At 34.7% G+C, this 21176-nt stretch overlaps 1 protein-coding gene across 1 annotated transcript in view; it reads left to right on the top strand.

Annotated features, from left to right (window-relative positions):
* The window catches only part of LRPPRC (leucine rich pentatricopeptide repeat containing), a 106293-nt gene extending 85345 nt beyond the window's left edge, over positions 1 to 20948 (top strand). Inside the window, exons 30-38 of the mRNA XM_063078331.1 lie at positions 1212 to 1338; positions 7148 to 7236; positions 10901 to 11105; positions 13106 to 13245; positions 13371 to 13486; positions 15896 to 15970; positions 17813 to 17897; positions 19899 to 20041; positions 20790 to 20948. Of these exons, the coding sequence (XP_062934401.1) occupies positions 1212 to 1338; positions 7148 to 7236; positions 10901 to 11105; positions 13106 to 13245; positions 13371 to 13486; positions 15896 to 15970; positions 17813 to 17897; positions 19899 to 20041; positions 20790 to 20846 (1037 nt within the window). The 3' untranslated portion in view covers positions 20847 to 20948. The remainder of the gene's footprint in view (positions 1 to 1211; positions 1339 to 7147; positions 7237 to 10900; positions 11106 to 13105; positions 13246 to 13370; positions 13487 to 15895; positions 15971 to 17812; positions 17898 to 19898; positions 20042 to 20789) is intronic.
* Positions 20949 to 21176: the final 228 nt, after the last annotated feature.

The raw sequence follows: 21176 nt of genomic DNA, 5'->3' as shown, positions 1-21176 counted from the left end.
TTAATTTAATGACTAATAAGGATTGTTCTTTGGAAAGCTTATTTAAAATTTGGTTAATCTGTGCCACAGTAACTTTTACTCAGCCGAACAGTTCTCCTTAGTTAAGGTGCATATGTAAATGTTGTTATACTTTCTTTTTTTCTTTGAATTTAGCTTGAAGGAATAAATAAGTTTTGTCATTGCTACTTCAGTTTTAATTGAGAGGTGAATGCAGGCTCTCCTAATTTATAAATATAAGCATAACAATTTTTGCTCATTCAGAAGCCTGTGAAGTAGCTCAGAGTGATCTTCTGAACATCAATATCATGTTCATTCCTAGTTACATGTTCTGTATTTCCTTACTTAAGTCTTATATTCATAGAAGGCTGTATGTAAAAGTTCAGTTATGCCCTATCTTTACCGTGATTTGTTTATACACACAGGAGAGTGGATTGTTGTTTCAGTTGGCTGTTTATAGCCAGGCAATTTTATTTCAGAAAAGTAAGTGACTGAAAAGTGTAGTTACTTCTCTTTTGGTAACATCTTTTCATTCACTGACAGTTATTGTGAACAAGTGAAATAAAACTGTTAATCAGTCAAACAAATGTTGCTTACTTTACTTGTTAGATATCTGTATATATTTGAAAATTGTATGTTTTTGTATAAGTCCTGTCGTAGCCAAATAATTTGATCTCCTAATTTTAGAATTATAGGATATATTCACTTTAATGCTATTGTGCTGAAATGTTAACTATTGTAACCATCCACTTATAGATTAAAGATTGAATCTAAAGATTAAAAAATGAATCTTTTGCTCCCCTCAATCTAAATTATACCTCTGGTTTATCTGGACTTTAATACACATTTTGCAATTTATTTTGAAACTGGTGTCATCTTTCAATAACAAGTTCAGAAGAGCTATTCCTCATTTTATTAGCATGAAAATGATTTATCAACTTAAGAAAGCTAGTATGAAAAATAATTTTAAAAGGAAGCCCTTTCGGGTACCATCCCTTTGGATTAAGTAGTATTTTCCAAAACTGTAATATTGTCTTTAAAAGATTGGAAGAGTGACATCATCTGTTTGCTGGGTCAGTGTGTATCTCTGTAGAGTAGTAATGATGGGTAGGTATTGAAACAGAAATATGAGCATTGTTTGTGGTTCTTCCCCTCCTTTTTGCCATTTCAGAATGATGCCATCTCATTTTTTGGTTTTTTTTTCTCTCTGATAGATGCATTTAATATTTTCCTGAATGCAAAAGAGCAAGACATTGTGTTTAACAGTGATACTTACACCAGTCTTATAAAATTACTACTGTCAAAGGAGTGTCTTACACAAGCAATGCAAGTGAAAGATTTGTAAGTATTAGTCTATTTACTAAACTTCTCACTTTAAAACAATATTGACTACCATTAGGATTTTTGTAATGGTGTGTTGTTGTAGTGGCAGTTGCTTGATTCCCCTGTAAAAAATATAGCCTTTTTTGGCCATACATAGTATAGCACATTTAACTTACTTTATATACTCTCATAATTCATTTAAGATATCCATGTAAAGAAATGTAATTATTATGTTCTGTGACTTGTTCAGCAACTAGATCCGTGTACCTTTTGTGGTAGGAGCAGCCTGATATAATGAAGACACCAAGGGCTTTGAACTTAGTCTAGGGTTTAAATCTTACTTGAAAGCTGTATGACCTTGGGAAAATCAGCTCCCATCTCAGAGCCTCAATTTTTCTTCTATACGATGAGTACATATTAAAGATTTCCACTAGGTATTGCAGAAGATAGAGTGAGGTAGGAGTAGAGAAAACATAGGTGCTCAACTCATCTTAAATGCCTTTTTTTCTTTCCCCTTCTTTTGTGTTTGTTTGTTGTAGAAATCTGTTTAGTGGTGCTGGTTATGGTTTTGTCTCTCTGGCTAGTTCCCTAGATTAGAATACTTTGCTAATCAAAACAAGAACAAAGGTTTCTTACTTGGTGTGTCAGTTACCTGACTCTGTTGTCTTAATCCCCAAGTTACTGTCTTGAAAACTTGAGTTATTAATCAAAAATGTCCTAGAACGGTGTAGGTCAAGGTCACCTGCTTTGAAACATAGACATGTCCTATTGAAGGAATCAGTAGCTTTATTTTCAGTAGGAAAGGTCAACCGTTTCCTAGTATAGTGAATTCTGAAATAATCACTCTTGGCTAATTTTTGACCTGCAAAATTTTTTTCATAGCACTTTTAGAATATTAGAATCCTGAATAAAAAATGGATGTTTGCCATTCTTTCAAGTCACTGCATCAGAGGACTGTATTTACTGTTTGTGTTCCACGTATGTTTTGAAAAATGTCTTGTGTATGACTGTACTTGTCTATGTGGAAATATATATACACACACACAAACAGTCTTGGATCATTATTTGTATATCTTGATATCAGACAGTCACACTAAGATTATTCAGGTTTTTAATGTGCTCTGTGTCAATTGTGTGTTTATTCAACTTCTGATTAAATTACATATTGGACATTGAACAGTATCCTTTCTTCTATAACCACTGGATTATCTTCTAAAATTAATTTTCTCAGAAAGTTATTATGAAACTCTCTATTACAACACTACCCATAATAAAGGTATTCTGAAGCAACAGTGATTTGGGAGGAAGGCGAGGCCAAAAAAAGAGGAGCTTTTTATGTTGAGAATTATGTATGATCAAGTGAGGAGATAGAAGCAAAGAGGGAAAACTTAAAAAAAACGTAAAACGTTTAATCCTAAGATTGGTCACAACCTGAAATACTTCCCTAAAGTACAGATTATAATTTTTTCATTTTAATTGGGCTTGTTCTAGAACACTGGTCCTCATTCTGGTAGCATAAAAAGATTCCCTACAGCCCACCACAAAGGTTCTGATTCAGCTGATCTGGTGTGGGGCCCAAGAGTGTGCATTTTACTAAGCACCCCAGGTGATTCAAAAATCACATCTTAAACATTTTGATCACATACCATTAATAATGAATTGTACTAATGTATCACATTTAAGTACGTTATAAACCACACTCAAAAAATAGAAAACGTAGAGGTGGCCGGTTAGCTCAGTTATTTAGAGCTCAGGATTATAACACCAAGGTCAAGGGTTTGGATCCTCATGCTGGCCAGCCGCCAAAAGAAAAAAAAAAGTTCATAAGGTGAAATTTAAAAATGGACCTGTAAACATTTCCTTGCCTCATCCTAGAGTGTTCATGCAGTGTGTGTGCCTCTCGTTGAAGACCACAGATCTAGAGTAGCTTCCAAGCTGCAGTTACAACCAATTAGTAGGTCATGAAATCTATTCATTGGCACATACGCAGCATTTTTTTTTTTTTTTTAATGAAATAGAATAGAAAATATCAAAACATTTCATGTAGTAAGGATATTATTTTGTGGAACGATTTCAGTTATATGTGTACTAGTATGTAGTGTAAAACATCATTTCTTACTGCTATAGTCCTACCATGGATCTTTATCTAACAAGTTTGAAAGCTGTTGACCTAGGAAATAGTTATAAGCATGGTTCTTCTATTTCACATTATATCCACAACCTGTAAAATGTACGTTTATCTTCTTTCCTTCCATTCCTCACTAGATCTCCATGAAGCCTTTCTGGGGTGTGATTGACATATAAAAAGATGTTACATATTTAATGCGTATATCTCAATGAATTTCAGGATAAATACACACCCGTGAAACTGTCATTACCATCAAGACCATAAACATATCCATCACCTCCCAAAGTTCCCTCCCATCCTCATTATGAGTATGATCATTGGTTGTTTTTTTATGTGTAAGAACACCTGTGATCTGCTCTCTTAGCAACTTTAAATATACAGTAGAATATTGTTGGCTACAGGCAGTGTGTTGTATAGATCTCTAGTACTTATTTATCTTGCATAACTGAGACTTTGTCCCCTTTCACCATCACCTCCCCGTTTCTCCTCCTCCCAGAGCCCAGCAGCCACCATTCTTCTCTGCTTCTGAGTTTGACTATTTAGATTCCACGTATAAGTGAGACTTCCTATACTCTTGAGAGCACTTTTATTTTATCCATGTTATTCCGCCAGGAATGTTCTGTACCTGCCTTCCCCATACAGCTGTGTAGGCCCAAGAGATCCTTCCTGGATTCAAAAGTCTGCGCCCTTAGTCTGGGGACTGGATTCATGTCTTTCACTTGAACCATTAAAATGTTACAACTAACTATACAGTAGTGTATCTTGCATTAAATCTACATGGGGTGCTTTTGAAAATAACCCTGCCTAGGAATTCAGAAGTGGAAGGTCAAATCCAGTTATCCAACTAATTATGTTATGGAGGTATGTCACGTAACTTCTCTGGATTCATTTCCTGGTTCATTGCCAACACTGGACTATATCATCTCTTTCCCTTCCAGCTCTGTATCAATGGATCAGAGTAAAAAAGAATTGTTGCTTTTTTATAGGCAACTTTATTGTAATATGGTGACCAAATGAGCCACTGTAGCGTGTGGCAGTACCCCTAGAATCATTCTGGTATGTTTTTGTTCATAAGTAGCAATCTGTTGTTACAATTACCTACATAATGTCACTTGTTCATCCTTAAGAGCAATAGTTTTCTTATGAACTGAAAAACGCCTTTGTATTATAAAATGTGTTATAGATGCACTTAACATCTAATGATACTTCTTCAATTTTATTAACAAGGTCATTTAACCTTCCAAACAAGTAATGGAACCTCAAAAGTAAGTGTAACAGCTCCCTTTAAAACAATTTCAAGAAACCACCTTTCTTTCATTTTTAGTTTCCTCATGTTTCAAAATGAAATTTTACCTATAGTGAATTCTTCCAAGGGAAGGAAACTGCTTATTCAAAGAGCAGTAAGGGATGTAAATTAGTATTCTTAGGGAATTTGAGAATCATGTAGCAACAGCCTTGCTTTATCTTTTGAGAGTAGCACTTCATTTTCTCTTGTTCCTTCTAGCTTCCTATTTCATATCTGTCACTGATGGTTTTTACTGGATTGGCCAGTTTTTATTATCCAAAGTAATATTAATTATAATTATTGGCTAAAGTTCTATGTGCATATTACGTAAGCACAATCCATAGACCATTCATTACTTTGAAATGTCTAATGTGAAACTTTTCCTATAATACTATGTTCTTTGGTTACGATAGTTTAATTTTTGTAATTGATTGTATATTGAAAGATTGATACCCTTTTCCTCCTGTCATTTTTTTCCTTTATATTTACAGTTTTAAAAATAAAAGAAAATGTCTAGAATCTCTGTGCTGTCTGATTCAGTAGCCACTAGCCATAAGTGACTGTTTAAATTTAAATTGGTTAAAATTAAATAAATTAAGATTTCTGTTCCTCCATCTCAGTAGCCATATAGCCACATGTGGCTAGTAGCTAACCCTGTTGGATAGTACAGATAAAGGATATTCCCATCATCACAGAAGTTTGATTTGACAGCTGTGGATTAGATGTTTTCCAAAAGGAAAGATCAAAACTGGAAGTCAAAAGTAAATTTATTTTATTGTATTGTGTAAATGGTTCCAATGCAAAGATATCTACCAGTAACTTTTTGTAGTTTTTCTCCTTTTGCCAGTTTGGAATATATTTGGTTGTGATTGATCAGTTTGTAAATATGTAAAATATATCATTATATAATAGATCTGGGAGTTTTTTCTTCCTGATATCTCCACTTCATTTTTGTAACGAATAGGCAGCTTCTCGAGACAGAACATTATTGAAAAAGAATGTTACGTGTTTAGAAGTTTCAGAAGTTTGGTAGTTCACATTTGATTTCAGTTAAAAGAGATGTTTTGTTAGTGTGTGGTTTTAATGAATTATAGGTAATATTATTAAATAAATATCATATAGTACATGTAATAATACTGGCTTGAGAAGTGAGCTTTTAATAGTGTCTAATTTTTATTTAATCTTGCTAAAGATTGAGAAAGTAAATCCTTTATTTTATGCAATTTATAGTTTCGTGCATGAGTTGTTGACTTAAGAGCTTTGACAGATGGGACAAAGGAAAAAAGCCAAACTGAGCAATGGATGTTTTGGTGGGATTAAGAGGATTGGTAGGGGAATAAGAAAATCCAGTGTCCAGGGACCGCAGGGGTGAACCTTAGAGGCTGAAAGTGACTGAGAGGATGGCACATTGTGGTGTCTCTGGAGGATTTTCTTGGGATTGATGAGAATAACTTAACAGTGACCCCGCTTTCCTGGCAGTCTGCTCAGCTTATATGTCCATGTAGGCATGCCGTGCCGGTGTTGGCAGCAAGGTCACCCCTGAGCTCCATAAGGCAAATGACAGCAATTGCTTTTGCTCCTTTTGCCTGTTTCTATTTCCTAATCAGGAGACGAGCCCTGGGGCATTAATAATGCTGAAATTTCATCCCAGGAGATGTGAGAACAGTGTAGCAAACAGAAATCCTTGCTGCCTAGGTTTGGGGGTTTTCTTGTTTTGCTTTTTGTGTGTTTTGCCTTGTTAGATCCTGTAGGTCTTAGCAATAAGTAAAGCTCTAGAGTTTTAAAAAGTTTGGGGTTTTGTTTCAAATTTAAGTCTGGGACAAGATTATCGTGTGAAATTTTAAATTTTAATATGACAATGGTTTTAATTCTGTGGTACGTTCAGCTTTAAAAACTGAATGTATCTGGATGACAGAAATTTGAAAATTAATCAACCAAATGATATGGTGTTAGTAATATGCTTTAGTTTATATTTGAAATATACAGTGCTGAAAATAAATGTTCATTTTTGTTGCTGGAAGAATAGTTTTACATTTTATAATTATGGTGAATGTAGAAAAAAGAGGAAAAAGTATCCAGCCTAGGATACAGCAGAACAATGCAGGGCATGCAGTTATTTTAGTCATCTAATATGTCAGCATTCAAGAATCTGAACCGATTGTTTAAAAAAAAATCTTGTACTTTGTTTCTTTTGTTGCTCATTTCCAACTTTGTCATCTGTCAGAATGCAAAAAAAAATTATCCTTCTATAACCATTGACAGGATAACACAAAAGCTGTCTCCAGGTCGATATTTTGCAGCAATATTTTTAACATACGAACAGTAGTTTTTATAATTTCACCTTGGTGCTCAACCATTTATTATCGTATCAGAAGCATGTCAGTAATTCCTTTCTAAATGTCTGCTTCTTTTAGCGCTGAGACCCACATCAAGGGCTTCACACTGAACGATGCTGCCAACAGCCTCCTCATCATAACGCAAGTTAGGCGGGATTATTTGAAAGGTATGTCACAATGCTTGACCTTTACGTCACATTAATGCCTCTGCAGATTTTTCTTGTAACGCCCTTCGAATACTTGGATAAAGGAGTCCATTTAGCAAATTACCTGCTTATCAAGAGCCTTTTGTGGTAGCTGAGAGACGTAAATTACTGTACATGCATTTATAATACAGCTTGAATATGAATGTACTTGTCATTTGACCACTTAGTCCAGTTTCCATTCCATTTAACACAAGATGGGTTTTCTTAAGATGAATCACAGCTCTTCAGACATGCAAAATTTGTGTTCTAGAATGAGAGAAAGTACAGGCTTTCAAGTACGTTAAAATTCACAGCACAAGTCATTTTGCTTTGGAAATTAACATACTTTAGAGCATCTGAAAGAATTCCCAGCAGTTGTTTCTCACATATTGTGTTGGTTGTGTGTGAGGTAGCAAATGAGTTAAATTGAGTGTTAAATGTGTGGAATTGTGCACCAAATGATTATAATATTGATTTTTAAAACTTAATTTAATACTTTTTTTAATAGTTTGTAATACCAACAGCAAGAAAATACGGTGTTTGTTTGAACTTTAGAGTTTTTAAATTAATGTTAAGAGGATAACACCGGAAAGATGTGGAAATGGCTTTGGGGAGGATTGGGATGGGGGTTGTCAGTCTAGTAGAGGCTGTTCACAGATTTGCAGTGGGATGGATTTGGATCTGGAGGTCTTATGAATGAGTTCCAAAGGGAGAAAATGATGAATCTCTTAAATTTAGGTAAGTAGCTCTTCACGTTAGGTTTTACATTTGAATTTTAGTCAATACAGAAACACCACTGTTTTGCCAGTACAACAAAACCCGGTTCAGAGATGTTTAAGGGAGGTTGAAAAAACTCTTTAACCATTAAATATGTTACCTTGTTAGTCTGTGATAATGGTGCTATTCTTCACTTGCATGTTTATAAAATAATTTCACATTCCTAAGAGGAAGTTACTCTCTAATTGTGCAGCTTAAATGTTGCCTATAATACCTAAATGTGCTCGTCTTCACCTGTCTTCCTCATTGATTAAAACGGAATATGTTAGTGGTAATTTCTCCCTTTGCAAAATTTCTACCTCAGCATTCCATAGCCAGGGCCCATCCAACTAGACAGTCTTTTGGGGTAGCCTTAAGTGGTAATTGAGTGGTATAAGGGATTGTTATTACAACATTATTTATTTTCATGTATCCTCACTTCTAGATTGTTATTAAAACTTTAAAAGCTTTTATTTTAATTCCAACAGGAAAGACTTTTTGTCAAGTTAATATTTTATGTAGAAATGATAAACAATTTTAAAACATTGAAAAATTAAACTTACTCCCCATATGAATGAGCTAATTGTCAAAAGTAGCTTATGTTCTGTGGACATGGAGATAAGAAGAAAGCAGTGTTTTAATTTCAGGGAGTTCATTTTTGAACTGAATCTGACCTGGATTTGTTTAACTTGACTGCAAGCTACCCTTTACTTGTATGTTAGGTGTCCCATGAAAACTCCAGGAAAGTACACAGTGTAATTTCTCAACTACTCTTCTCAGCTAATCAGCTCAAGTGAAGGTTGTCTAAGAGAAGGAGCGGTGAGCCCACTGTTTCCGTACAACCTCCTTTACCTTCATCCCCATCCCCACTCCTGAGCATCACCACAGACTAATCTATTATTGGAGTAAAGTGATCATCAACAGTGTTGGCCCTATTCCCATCTCCTTATTTTGCTCCATAGCTGACTAGAGCTGCTGATTTTTAAAATCATCTTTTGTTCTTCTGCCCTTGTCTCTTTTTCCTTAACCCCATCTAAAGTAGGCAGAAAAAATAGACAAATCTTAATGTAATTTTATAAACTAATGCTGATGTAGAATATTACCAGCTGATATGTGGCACTTGTGCAGTATAATCAGTATCACTAGTGAGTAGTTGAGTAAATGTTGGAATTGGGTGATAGTGGGAAAGGAGTTGGGAGGAGGGATGTGGACGGGTACCATTTTTGTTGTCCCTTAAGTCATTAACTGTACAGAAGGCAAGTCCTATATGAGTGTATGATTTTAGGTCACAGTGTTCCATTCCCTCTTTGGATAGACATTGTTTTCTCCTTGCCCCTCCTCTCTTGCACGCATGCACCCATGGATACAAGGTCTGGGATGGTTAGGCTCTTGGATTGGTATCAAACAATATGACCTTGACTTTGAGTAAACTAAACTGTGCTTCAGTATCTAATCTGTAGTATTGGTACTTAACTCAGAAGAGTAGTTGTGAATGTAGATGCTTAGTACCATAACTGGTATGTAATAAATGCTCAGCAAAGGTGGTAGAAGCTCAGTAAATATGAGTTACCATTATCATCATCATTAATCTTATTTTTGTTGTTATTATTTTGATCCACTAGTGGGAAGATTTTCCCTAGCTGACAGTATTTTTGTTAATAAGAATATTCCAGAATTGATTATCTGTGTACGAAAACCAGTTCATCGAGCTTATTTTCTATAGATTATATTTTTAAAATAGTATAAAAACACCTTTTGTTTTCTGTGTGTGCATGTGTATTTATAAAATTTATTGAATTTTTTAAACTATTTTCTCTTTTCCCCATTTGATAATTACTGGTTTAGATTGTTTGTAGATTTGGAGTAATTAAATTGTTTTTTCAGTAATGAACACTAAATTTATCATGTCTTTTACTGTATTGTTTTTAATAGCCTGTTTAATTATTACCCTTTCCCTGTTCCTCTGTGAAAGATAGGCTGTTTTTATTTGGAAAGCTGCTTTTAGAAGTCTTAGTTTTGTCTAGGTTACGTTGCTTTAATTACTATAAAGCCTTGAAGTAATTTTTGGAAATGGTAGTGGTGATTGTTTTGCTAAGTATTACATCTTCTTCCTGCCCCTCCCCCCACCGACCACATTATTTAATATAATGATTTCACTATGCTTGCAAATAAGTCAGTAAATTAGAACGATATTCTTTATTTATTCATAATTATTTAAGTATGATATTTTAAAAAACAAACCAAACTCCATTAACTATATTCATGGGAATTTGGATGATCTTTATTTTCTTCGAAAAATGAGTCCAAGAAAATATCTGCAAGGTATCTAATTATGTAAAATAAGTTTGTTAGTGTGAAAGTTATAAGTTATATGTTCCAGTGGCCGCTCCTGTGTGGTTGATCCTGTTTGGACTAGAACGAGACATTGTTTTGAAGAAACAATCCTTGGAATATTAAAAGTTTTTGATAATCGTGTATCCGAGTTAATAAAATCTGGGAAAGTATGAATGTGGGTAGAATTTGCATATTTTTGGAAACTCTTTAATTTTTAAAATTATTCCTTATTTATATTTCTCTGAACTTATCAACTTTCTTGAAATTAGTCACTTAAATGTTATCCATGAATGGAACTCATATTATCATTAACATTTGTATTTTCTCTGTGACTTAAAGAAGAAAATTTCTGGTCTCTAATGTCTTATAGATAGTGAAATTAATCATTTAAAAAAGATTTCTCATAAAATATTAATATTTTCTGTAACCTAGAATTAATTATTCATGGCTTTTGTGTACAGGCATTTGGTGCTCATATATAAAAGCTTGTTTTCAAAATGCATTAAAATTAATATGGATCATATGAGAAAAACTGTCTTCTGCTTTTCTGTTGTAGAGGCTCTGACAACGCTAAAAACAGCCTTAGATCTGCAGCAGACCCCTTCTAGGATAGCAGTGACTCGCCTTATCCAGGCATTTGGCTTGAAGGGTAATGTTCAAAGCATAGAAGAAATTCAGAAGATGGTAAATGGACTCGAAGACTCCATTGGACTTTCAAATATGGTTTTCATCAATAACATTGCTTTGGCACAAATAAAAAAGTGAGTATTTTCAAGCTTTCTTTTCCTCCATTAGCTACTAGAATGAACATTACCTCAAGTGCTACCTTTTAAAAACTTTTTTAGGCATTTGGAAACCATGTCAGCTGCAGAGAAAATTTTGATGCCAGTTGCTGATTATTCCTTAGCTATCAGGGAATAATTATATGCTGAAAAATGTGTTGTATCTTTAAATTAAGTCTTAGAATAAAAAACACTTACTGACTTCATAAAATTTGCTCCACAGTTGCTAACTTCTCATTCATACACCTGGTCTCGTGTTGAAACACTTTGTTACAAAAGTGAAAAATAATCTCATTTGTTCTCATTTGTTTTGTCAGTGATACTGGAGAGTGACACTCTTCTAGAAGTGAAACAGAGGGCTCAGCAAGCTTGTTAAAAATATGCATTTCCATATTCCCCACCCTTCTACCCATACACTCCATCACCACACACCCCCACAAAAAGGGGAGGTATTTAGAGTTGATTTTCTTACCACCTTCTCTACATTCCCTGCCGAAAAACACTGCTGTATAATTAAATACAGACTTGATTTTTATTAATCTCACTAGCAATGTACACTTTGTCCAAGTTAAAGATTTATGGGGATAATTATGGAATTGATACTCTTAATGCCTTTCGAAAAAAATGTTCTTTAGTAGTTATTCTTAAAATATGTTTTATGGGACATGATATTAAAATATAATGTTTGGTTTCGCAGGGTTTTTTTGTTTGTTCTATTTCTTTAAACAGAGAAACAGTTTTGTTTTGTTTTTACCTTTTAAAACTATTTCCTCAAACAGAACTTCAAACTTTTTTTTTCATTTAATAAGAAAATGTGGTTGTTTTAAGTTAGATCAAGGAACTTATCCAAGTAAGAGCTGAATGAATTTTAAAGTATTACATATAAACACAGTGTTTCATGTGATGTGGAGAACATGTTTTTATTCACTGTAATTCTCTAACTAAAACCCATTAAAAAAAAGGTATGATAACAGGGTGTTTATTTTTAGTTAGAGAATTTTTATGCTTAATGTAATAATTTCAACATATTATTGATTATTTGGTTTTAGAGTGTCAGTCATAACAGTAAAGGATCAATTATAGATTACCTTAACCAAAAAGATAGTTATAAAGATCATTTTTTTTATAACTTGTTGAAAAGGCCACGCAATTGATTTTTTTCAATGTAAAAAGTGTGGGGGGGGGTTTTGTGAGAGTTTGAATATAAATTATTTTCTAAATGTATATGATACCTGAAAAAAAATTGATGTGACCATGGGTTAGAGACATGAAAATATGCCTTTTGAAGACATTGTTAGCATTATTAGGAATTCTGAGCTGTTATATATCTTTACCTTATGCAGTAGTGACCAGTTGTGGATTGTAAAGCCAAAATTACAGCATTTAAACAAGTTTTCATTTTACTTCCAAAGAGCTGCAAAATTAAATGAAATAATTAAGATACAGTATTTTTTTCAGTTGAAACATGATTGATTGTACACATCTGTGGGGTACAGCAGTGAATATGAGCACCTGTGTGCAATACATGATGTTCATATCAGGATGATTAGTATATTCAACATTAAACAATGTAATAATTTTTGTAGCCCTTTACCAATTCCACACTAACCCCCCTCTCCATCTCCCTTTCTCACCTAGATACAGTATTTTTTAAGTTATCTTCATTAATTCTTCTATGTGTATAGTTGTTTGATCTTGTCTCTAGAGCAGTGTTTTAAAATAAGCAACTATTTCAACTAGTGTAAATAAAATAAGCAACTACTGTAGCATAAGCCACCTAGTGATTGCTTCTTTTTCCTAAGTGTGATTGTGTTAAAGTTGCATAGTGTTTTTTATCTGGTTAATTATAAATATATTTCCTTTTTTTCCCTAAAATATTTGCATGAATGGATCTAAAAGTAAGTTTTCATATAAAAACTGCCTGCAATATTAATATAAAAGCAAATATTTCTTTATTATTTATTTGTTTTCTTTTATAGCAATAACACAGATGTTGCCATAGAAAACATTGAAAATATGCTTTCTTCAGGGAATCATACCGTGGAACCCCAATACTTTGGCTTGGCATACTTATTCAGAAAAATAATAGAGGAGCATTTGGAACCAGCAGTTGAGAAAAGTAAGTTAGTTGTTTTTGCTAAAAGACACACGGTTTCTCTCTAGTGAGGCTGGACCCGATTTCTTTGGTGGATGAGTTATACCACTGTTTTAATGAAAGATTTTTCTTACCTGTCATTTTTTCAGTAAGCATCATGGCAGAGAGATTGGCCAATCAGTTTGCAGTTTACAAACCTGTCACTGATCTTTTCCTTCAGCTTGTGGATGCAGGCAAGGTGGATGATGCCAGAGCTCTCTTGCAGGTAATGACCCTCCACTCATGGAGCATTGGGGCTTGTGGCTTGAGAAACTGAGAAATTACTAGACATCGGTGTGTGGTGGAATACCAGAAATGAAGTGTGGTACTGTGGGCACATTTAAATTCATTGTGAATCAAGGTCTTGTGACAAGAACTAGATTGTAGATTGTTGGTTTTAAAGATGCCAAATTGGACTAGAAATGTCCTTTGAATTAAGAGGAGGTGGGGGTGGAGGAGACTGGTTTTTGCTGAAATGATTTAAAGACAAATGTTTTTGTGCAGATAGGTAACAAAACAACAATTCCTTTGATTTCCTACTTTAATTTCTCTAGTGCTCTAAATACTATACGTCACCATGGCAACACAGTTTGCCAACAAAAAGTAGGAAATGTTTGCTTTTCAAGTACAGCTTCTCACTTGAATACTCAAACATTCTCAGTGCCTTATTTAAGGTTTATTAAGAGTTGAATTTGCTTTCTATTCACTTATGTGTCACAGACACATTAAATGACAAATGCAGGTCTCTGTGGTCCGCACTCTCAGTTAAATTAGCAATCTTCAGGAAAGGAGACAACTACATTCATGCCATTTTAACAGCACTAAATATAAAGCTGCGCCAAGTGCCGACAGAACGGTGGGTGATCAGAGCTGCCACTGGCAATGTACACAAACAGGCACCGCTGGGGAGCCCCTTCCCAGCAGGTGGCAGTCAAGCAGTCACCATGATCCCTCCAACAGCTGTGTTTGTGTAGACTCCCTGTGTCAAATTGAGGCCTGGGACCAATTTCTGATAGTAAATAGTATATTCACTTACATTTTTACCAGCTGCAAAAAGTCTTTAGTAGATAGGGATGGTAAAACTGTACCCCTTTCCTTGAGCTCCAGTTTTGATCCGTAAAGTTCTAGTTTGACAGTAGAATCCAAGCCATTTTTAGAAGAAATTCCTGAAAAATTTTCTCTGTGTTAACAGTTTTATAACACGTGTAAATTGGTACTGCTTTGTAAGGTACCAATTTTATTCCTGGATGGAGAGAAATTCTAGCTAATCAGGAATTTTTTTGTTTGGTTTGTTTCATTTACTATTGTCTCTCTCTCTCTTTTTTTTTTTTTTTTTTTAAGGGAAAAGGCAATTTATGATAGGGATTTCAGGAATCTTTTCATTACTTTAGCTTGCTGCCTTTAGTGTTAAAGGTTCTATCTTGAAAGGAATATACTCATGCTTTATCTTCATGTGTACGTATCTAAGTATGTACTAGGAGTGGAGCATATAAATATCTAATTATATGTGTGATGGTATTCATTCAATTTCAACACATTCTTTTGATAGTTCTTTAGAATGTGGCACTTGGTGCTTCGCCACCGCCACCGCCACCCCCCCCCCCAACTAGTTCTGAGCTGTGATTGTCAAGGCTCTTCCTAGTAAGAGCCTTGGGTGGGAGACAGCAGGGATGTTACCTGATGCTCTCAGTACTGCATTTACCTTTCCATAGTTTGAGGTTTGAGATGATAAACGCTTCATCCATCCCTTACCTACTTGTCAAATAGTAAAAGCTTGTTCTTGCTGTAGTTAAGAATACTTTATTCACAGATGTCGAAAACATCAGTTTTAAATGTAAATGTTCTGTGGGTCCCCAAAAGTTCTTTTTATACTGTTCGTTTTAGTGTGACAGTGTTTTAAAGCTTTGAAGGAGCAATGTGCTTTTAGAAACTTAAGAAAATGACATCTGTGATGAGTGTAAACTAAAATATTGTCTTGCCATATTTGATTTTACTATAGCATCTAAGATTGGATAGACACTTGATTTATCTGGTCTGTCATATAAACTTTTTTTTTTTTTTTTTTTAGTTTAACTTTTGTCTCTTTCTCAAGCACTGGCTGTCTGTTGCAATGAAAGCCTTTTATAAAATAGAGAGATTGAAATCAGTCCTTTTGTATGCATAAGTGTAGGTAATTATACTTTAAAGAGAACTTGCTTTGTACATTTTAATTTTTATAAAGAAACGAGCAGTTATCTCCCTGACACCTTATTAAATGTATAATTAACCTTATGATCCCTAGCTCACTTGTGAATGCTTGGCAGCATAATTGGAGAGGAATAGTGTTTCTTTTTTCCTCTTTCTTTGCAGTCCTAAACCTTATTCTGTGGTTGTTGAAGCATTAGTTTAATTTTTCCCTTTTCTTTTTAAACAAACTTTATACTTGCAATGCCAAGGACATCATTCACCAAATCTTGGCATAGCTTACGCTTGTTTTCTTTTTTCTTGCCTTAGAAAAAAATGGTCGACTATTTGGCCTTCCTGTTGATAATGATACACTACTGTATTATTGTGAACTTTCTTAATTGGCAATATTCCCCTTGGTATGCTTGTTTATAAAAAACCTTTACTTACTGAATAATGTTTTAATTTTTAGAGATGTGGTGCAATTGCTGAACAAACCCCAATTTTGTTGACATTCTGTGTTAGAAGTGCTCGGAAACCAGGAAAGGTACTGTGCCTTACTTCTTAAAAAGTCAATAATGCCCTAGGTGTCTTGCTGAAAGGTATTGAGTTTAACATAAGAGTTTGTTGGTTCAGGTCCTTATCTAAAATCACTATAGAGACCGAAGACTTTGCTTGTTGATACAGAGTCAGTTCTGGCTTCTTAGTTGTGCTAGAAACACAAAACAAGTTCATATAGTGAATCTCCATTAGTGCACTTATGATTGAGAGCCCTAGGAAAGGGCCCGTAGAAATGGAAAATAAAAGAATCGTGTTGCTTAGGTCACCAAGAGAGACTTAGAGTGTCTTCTGTCAGGTGGCTACCACTAAAGAGTGTCTTCTATCAGGTGGCTACTTTTGACCACTTATCAGGTATAAATCATCAGGCAGATGAGCTATTTGGCTTTAAAATTAGTATGGTACCACATAGTAATGTTCTCCTGTGGATGGGTATGTAACAGAACAAAGTCCTATTTTTGATTTTTTTTTTCTTAAGAATTAAAGCATATTTCGAAAAAAAAATTTTTTTAGATCTAATTATACCTGTTGAGCACCAGAAACTCCATTGTTAGTTTTGTATGGGTATGTTGTGAAGTTTCAAACAGAATGGGTTGTAATGCTTGTTTTATGTAAAACATTTAAGCTGTTTCCATTCTGAGAGGTCTAGTTTTCCTTAATTTCTGCACACTTTTCCTATGTATACCCACACTTTAAAAAATTTTACCTGATTGCACTTTTTATCTCTGACTCATGTATTCACTTACAATGAACAACTTTTAGAAAATATTTAGTTGCCTTTTTCCCCCCTTTCAAAGAGGCTATTTTTTAAAATTTGAGATAGTAAGTATAAGAAATCCAAAAAGCACTTGTCAGTCCAGATGTGGGACTGTGTCCGTTTCGTACTGGCTTGCTCAGGAGATGGGACAGGAAATGTATGGTAATATATCTGCTTAGAGCATTCCTCCCAGAAGACTTTAAAATGCAAGAAGTCCTGGAAAGATATAGGTCTAAATGTGGATTGACTGAATGAACATGCAAAAAAGTGAGTTAGGATTTTTAAAATGCCAGTTCCAGTGCCCCACTGTGTGACAGTAAAGTAGTTAAGCCAGATTCAGCTTCTCTTGGTGAAATGGGGACAGGACATAAATGTATATAAAATTCATCATCGATTTATCCAGCAATACTGGAGTATGCCTGGAAATATTTGGTGGTTATTCATTAGGGTGTGGCAGTTTTGTATTCACTACAGGAAATAAAACCATAGTGTGTCTATGTACTCCTGGAAGCAATCAAGTAAAAATTCCAATGAGATCCTGGAAATGCTTTATTTATGTACCAAGTGGGGAACCCTTAACAATGTTTGGCTGAATTCTTAATATTTCATTGAAAAATTTTGGCACCTTAGAGATACAGTCATTACTTCTTGTACCTTTGAGATCTCATAATTTCTTGGTATGGTTACCAATTGACAAGAGAAACAATCTTTATAATACTTTAGAATAATATTCATAGAAATATAAATGGATTTGCATTAGCTTTTGAAAAATGCTGATTTGTTTTCCTTGTAAATTATTGAATCAACATCAAATAGTAAGAAATATAGAAGGGAAAATAGTTTATTAAGGGCTAGGCATTTAGCTGGGTTGGTTGGAGTATGGTATTGATAACACCAAGGTTAAGGGTTTGGATCCCTGTGCTGGCCAGCCACCAAAAAAAAATTAAAAAAATAAAATGAACGGGCAGTTCTGTTGTAATTGTCAAGATTTCCTGATATAATGTTGATGTATTAGTGTTCTGTTTCACTCTTCTTTTGAGTTTGTGGTAATGTTACCTGTATTTAATCCCCTAGGCACCAACTCTGAAATATTTGTTAGAACTGATTCCGGAATTAATTGAAAAGGAAGAAGCATACATTTCTATCATGAAAAGCTATGGTAATAAGTTTAATCTGACTATATTATTTAAATGATTTAAATATTTGTTATATAGTCAGCTAAGTCTTAGTCTTCAGCTCAAAGGCAGTAATACTAAATACCATATAGTTACTTAGAAATAATTCACTTAGTTCTAGAATATGTTTTACAAGTATACATAAGAAAAATATGAAATTATTCATATAACTTTAACATTAAAAAGTATGACTGAGCATCTTCAGAGTGACCAACGTATGGTGAGTAGGATCCCAGGCTCCTGGAAAGACCTGGAAGTCCACTTGGATTTACATATCAGAAACCAGTTTAGTCTTCTGAGGCCCTATTCGTGAAATGTCGCATGAAGTGGGTACATATTTTAGACTATCTGACTTGCCTTCTAGCTCCTTCAGTACCCTCTCCACCTGTCTACCTACTTCTTTGAAATAACATACCCCATAATTAAAAAGTGGCTCAGGGTTTTGCCTTAAGTCCCAGGTGAAATTCCAGTGAAATTAGTTTGTTCCCCGATTGCCCAGACAATCACATATGAAAGGTAGCCAGTCTAGTTTCCTCAGTAATCAAGATAAATGTTAGCATTTCTCTGTTAGGATCACCTATCCATCTGCCACTCACTGATTTGCTCACTGGAGGCTTGGAGTAAATGAAGAATTACTTTTTGGCAGGACAACAGATTCAGCAATCCCATTTAGTAAATCAGTTCTCCATTTTTCCACCCCTATGAGAGGAACAGGCCGTATTTCAAAATAGAGCTACAATCGTAAACCTTCTCAAATTTCCAATAACTAACATGAAATAGTGTCAAACTCATAAAACTATATATGTTACTACTAAATTAGGTAATCCAACTTGGGGGCAGAAGGCAGGAGATTATGAAGTAGAGAAAGATGCTAGAGTGTTCTGAGCAGATTCCTAGAAGGTAGAGCTTGGGGCTTTGACGGTACTAGGGAAAGTTTTCAGGCCTGTACAGAGGGGAGCAAAGGGTTTACACAGGAGATTGACTTCACTCATACTGCGGTCTGTCCCAACTCCACTAAGAGCTAGTGAGTCATTCATCCTTCTTGCCTATTGGAGGTCTTGGATTGATTGCTAAACTTCTCACATCCATCCTGGGGGTTCACCCTGGCGCTGCTGGAGTTGGGATTGGTTATACAGCATATGCAGCATCAGTGTAGGGTAGGGGTTTGTTTGGTGCTTAAATGTTAACAATCTAATGCAAAATTAAAGAGTTGAATTCCCAATAGTAATTGTTAGCAGAGCCCATATAATCTCGATAGTAAACTTAAAAAAACAAAAATTTTCTGCAAATCAGCCACAAGTGGAGAGCCAACTATATACTTAGCTCCTAGGCTATTTCATCATTCATTTAAGTAAAATATTAGTGTCCTTATAGATTTTTGTGTGTGTGTGTGTCATTGTAGCTAACTGTATTCTCCATATTTGCTTATATATTCAATAGGAAAATATACTGAAAGAATTTGGGGAGTCATTTAGCTGATAATCTTGATATTGATGTGCATATATAGATTTTCACATAATTTACATGCCTCTCACTGCAATAGTCCCTGGATTAGCTTGATTTTCAGAGTGTTATTTTAAGCAGAAGAGAATTAGATGTCTCTTAGAGACATTAGATGTCTATTAGATGTGTCTGCTTATTACTTTATGATTGAGAACTTGTTTCTAGTCACTTTAACTATCATAGGTCTTCAAAATAATGTAATAACCTAACACGTGATACCATTAATATTGTTCTAAAGGCCCTAAATGTACACATATTTGTCACTTTTCATCTCCTTCATAGTGAGTGATGCTGAATGAGTGGTATGGGAAGGAGTGAGGGAGTTTACAGATTATGAATGTGGCTTCTTGCTGGAAGTAAAGTATTCATTTGCCTTGGGATAAAGGGATCCAGGAGTCTCTGAGCAGCTAAGTGTTTTGGTGAAAAGAGGAAGATAGGTTGTCTTTATCTATGATTAATATCTTTTTCTTTAACTTTGTCAGTCTTGGACAAAGATGTCACGTCTGCTAAAGCACTGTATGAACATTTGACTGCGAAGAATGTAAAATTGAATGATCTGTTTCTAAAGCGTTATGCATTTTTGCTGAAGGATGTTGGAGAGCCTGTTCCTTTCACTGAGCCCCCTGTGAGTATTTCTTAATTAAGGGGAAAAAATACCTCTACAGATTTATGTATGCCTCATAATAATGTGTAAAAAAAAAAATGAGTTGAACACTTAATTACATGAAGATTAGATCTCTGTGAAGAAGTCTCGGGGGAGGGCTTAAGGGACTGAGCAGCCATGCCTTGGCTGTGGCTGGGGGAGAACATAGCCCTCTGGGGCTGAGGTTTAAAATACAATGTCTGTCTCAGATCTTCAGCTATAGGTGTGAATTTATCAAATGTCCTTGGGGCCATTCTCTCATCATTTCAACTTGAAATAGGATTTAATGGCCTGTATTTCAATAGCCAAGCATATTACAACTTTGTTCATTTTAAATAAGTTGGTTTTTATTTCTTTATCTAGGAAATTTTGTTTTATTTTGTTTAATAAGAGATATCATGTATGCAAAATTTTTCTCTATTGTGTCATTGAACTGAAAGTCACTACACCATGTTTATTTCAAACACTTCAATCTTTCATACCCAGGTATAGTTTCACATGTACGTACTCAGCAGAGGCTCCCAGTGCTAGCTTTAACTCTGAACTTGGGGCCCCAAACTTGTGATTTCATGAAACAGGAAGGAGTGCTAAAGCTTGAGAGGTGGCATTGGCATGGGCCCAGCAGTCTTAGCCACCACTTTGCAGTGCTTTGTGATTTTTAAGTTCTGTACCATCATCTCTTGCTGGTAGCTTTATCTGTAACTTCCCTCCCTTTTTTTCTCCTTAACAGGAAAGCTTTGAATTTTATGTAAAGCAGCTAAAGGAATCACAGGAAAACTCTTTTTGAAATGAGCAGGCTCTACTTTGTTTTGTGTGTATTTGTGATTCTGTGTCTAAATGTTATTTTTAAAATGTATTTGAGAAGAAAAAATAAATAAATGAAAAATTACTTTGTTTATGTACTTTTATTTGTAGTATATGATATGTTCCACATCTTATTGACAACTGTGTACACTTAGTCACTAGACTTTTTGATTTTTGTCTTTGACATAAATCTACAGCATTTAAGGCTTCTGATGCATGAAGCCGTAATTGTTCAGGGTTCTTCTCCCAACGGACTCTTTCATTCCCCTGCTCTGTTTGCTCTATTTGCTCTATTTTCATAAAAATATTATTA

Source organism: Cynocephalus volans, chromosome 14 (assembly GCF_027409185.1).
Source record: "Cynocephalus volans isolate mCynVol1 chromosome 14, mCynVol1.pri, whole genome shotgun sequence".
Classification (NCBI taxonomy): Eukaryota; Metazoa; Chordata; class Mammalia; order Dermoptera; family Cynocephalidae; genus Cynocephalus; species Cynocephalus volans.
Note: the sequence above shows the minus strand (reverse complement) of the source record. Positions and strands in the feature narration are given on the sequence as shown.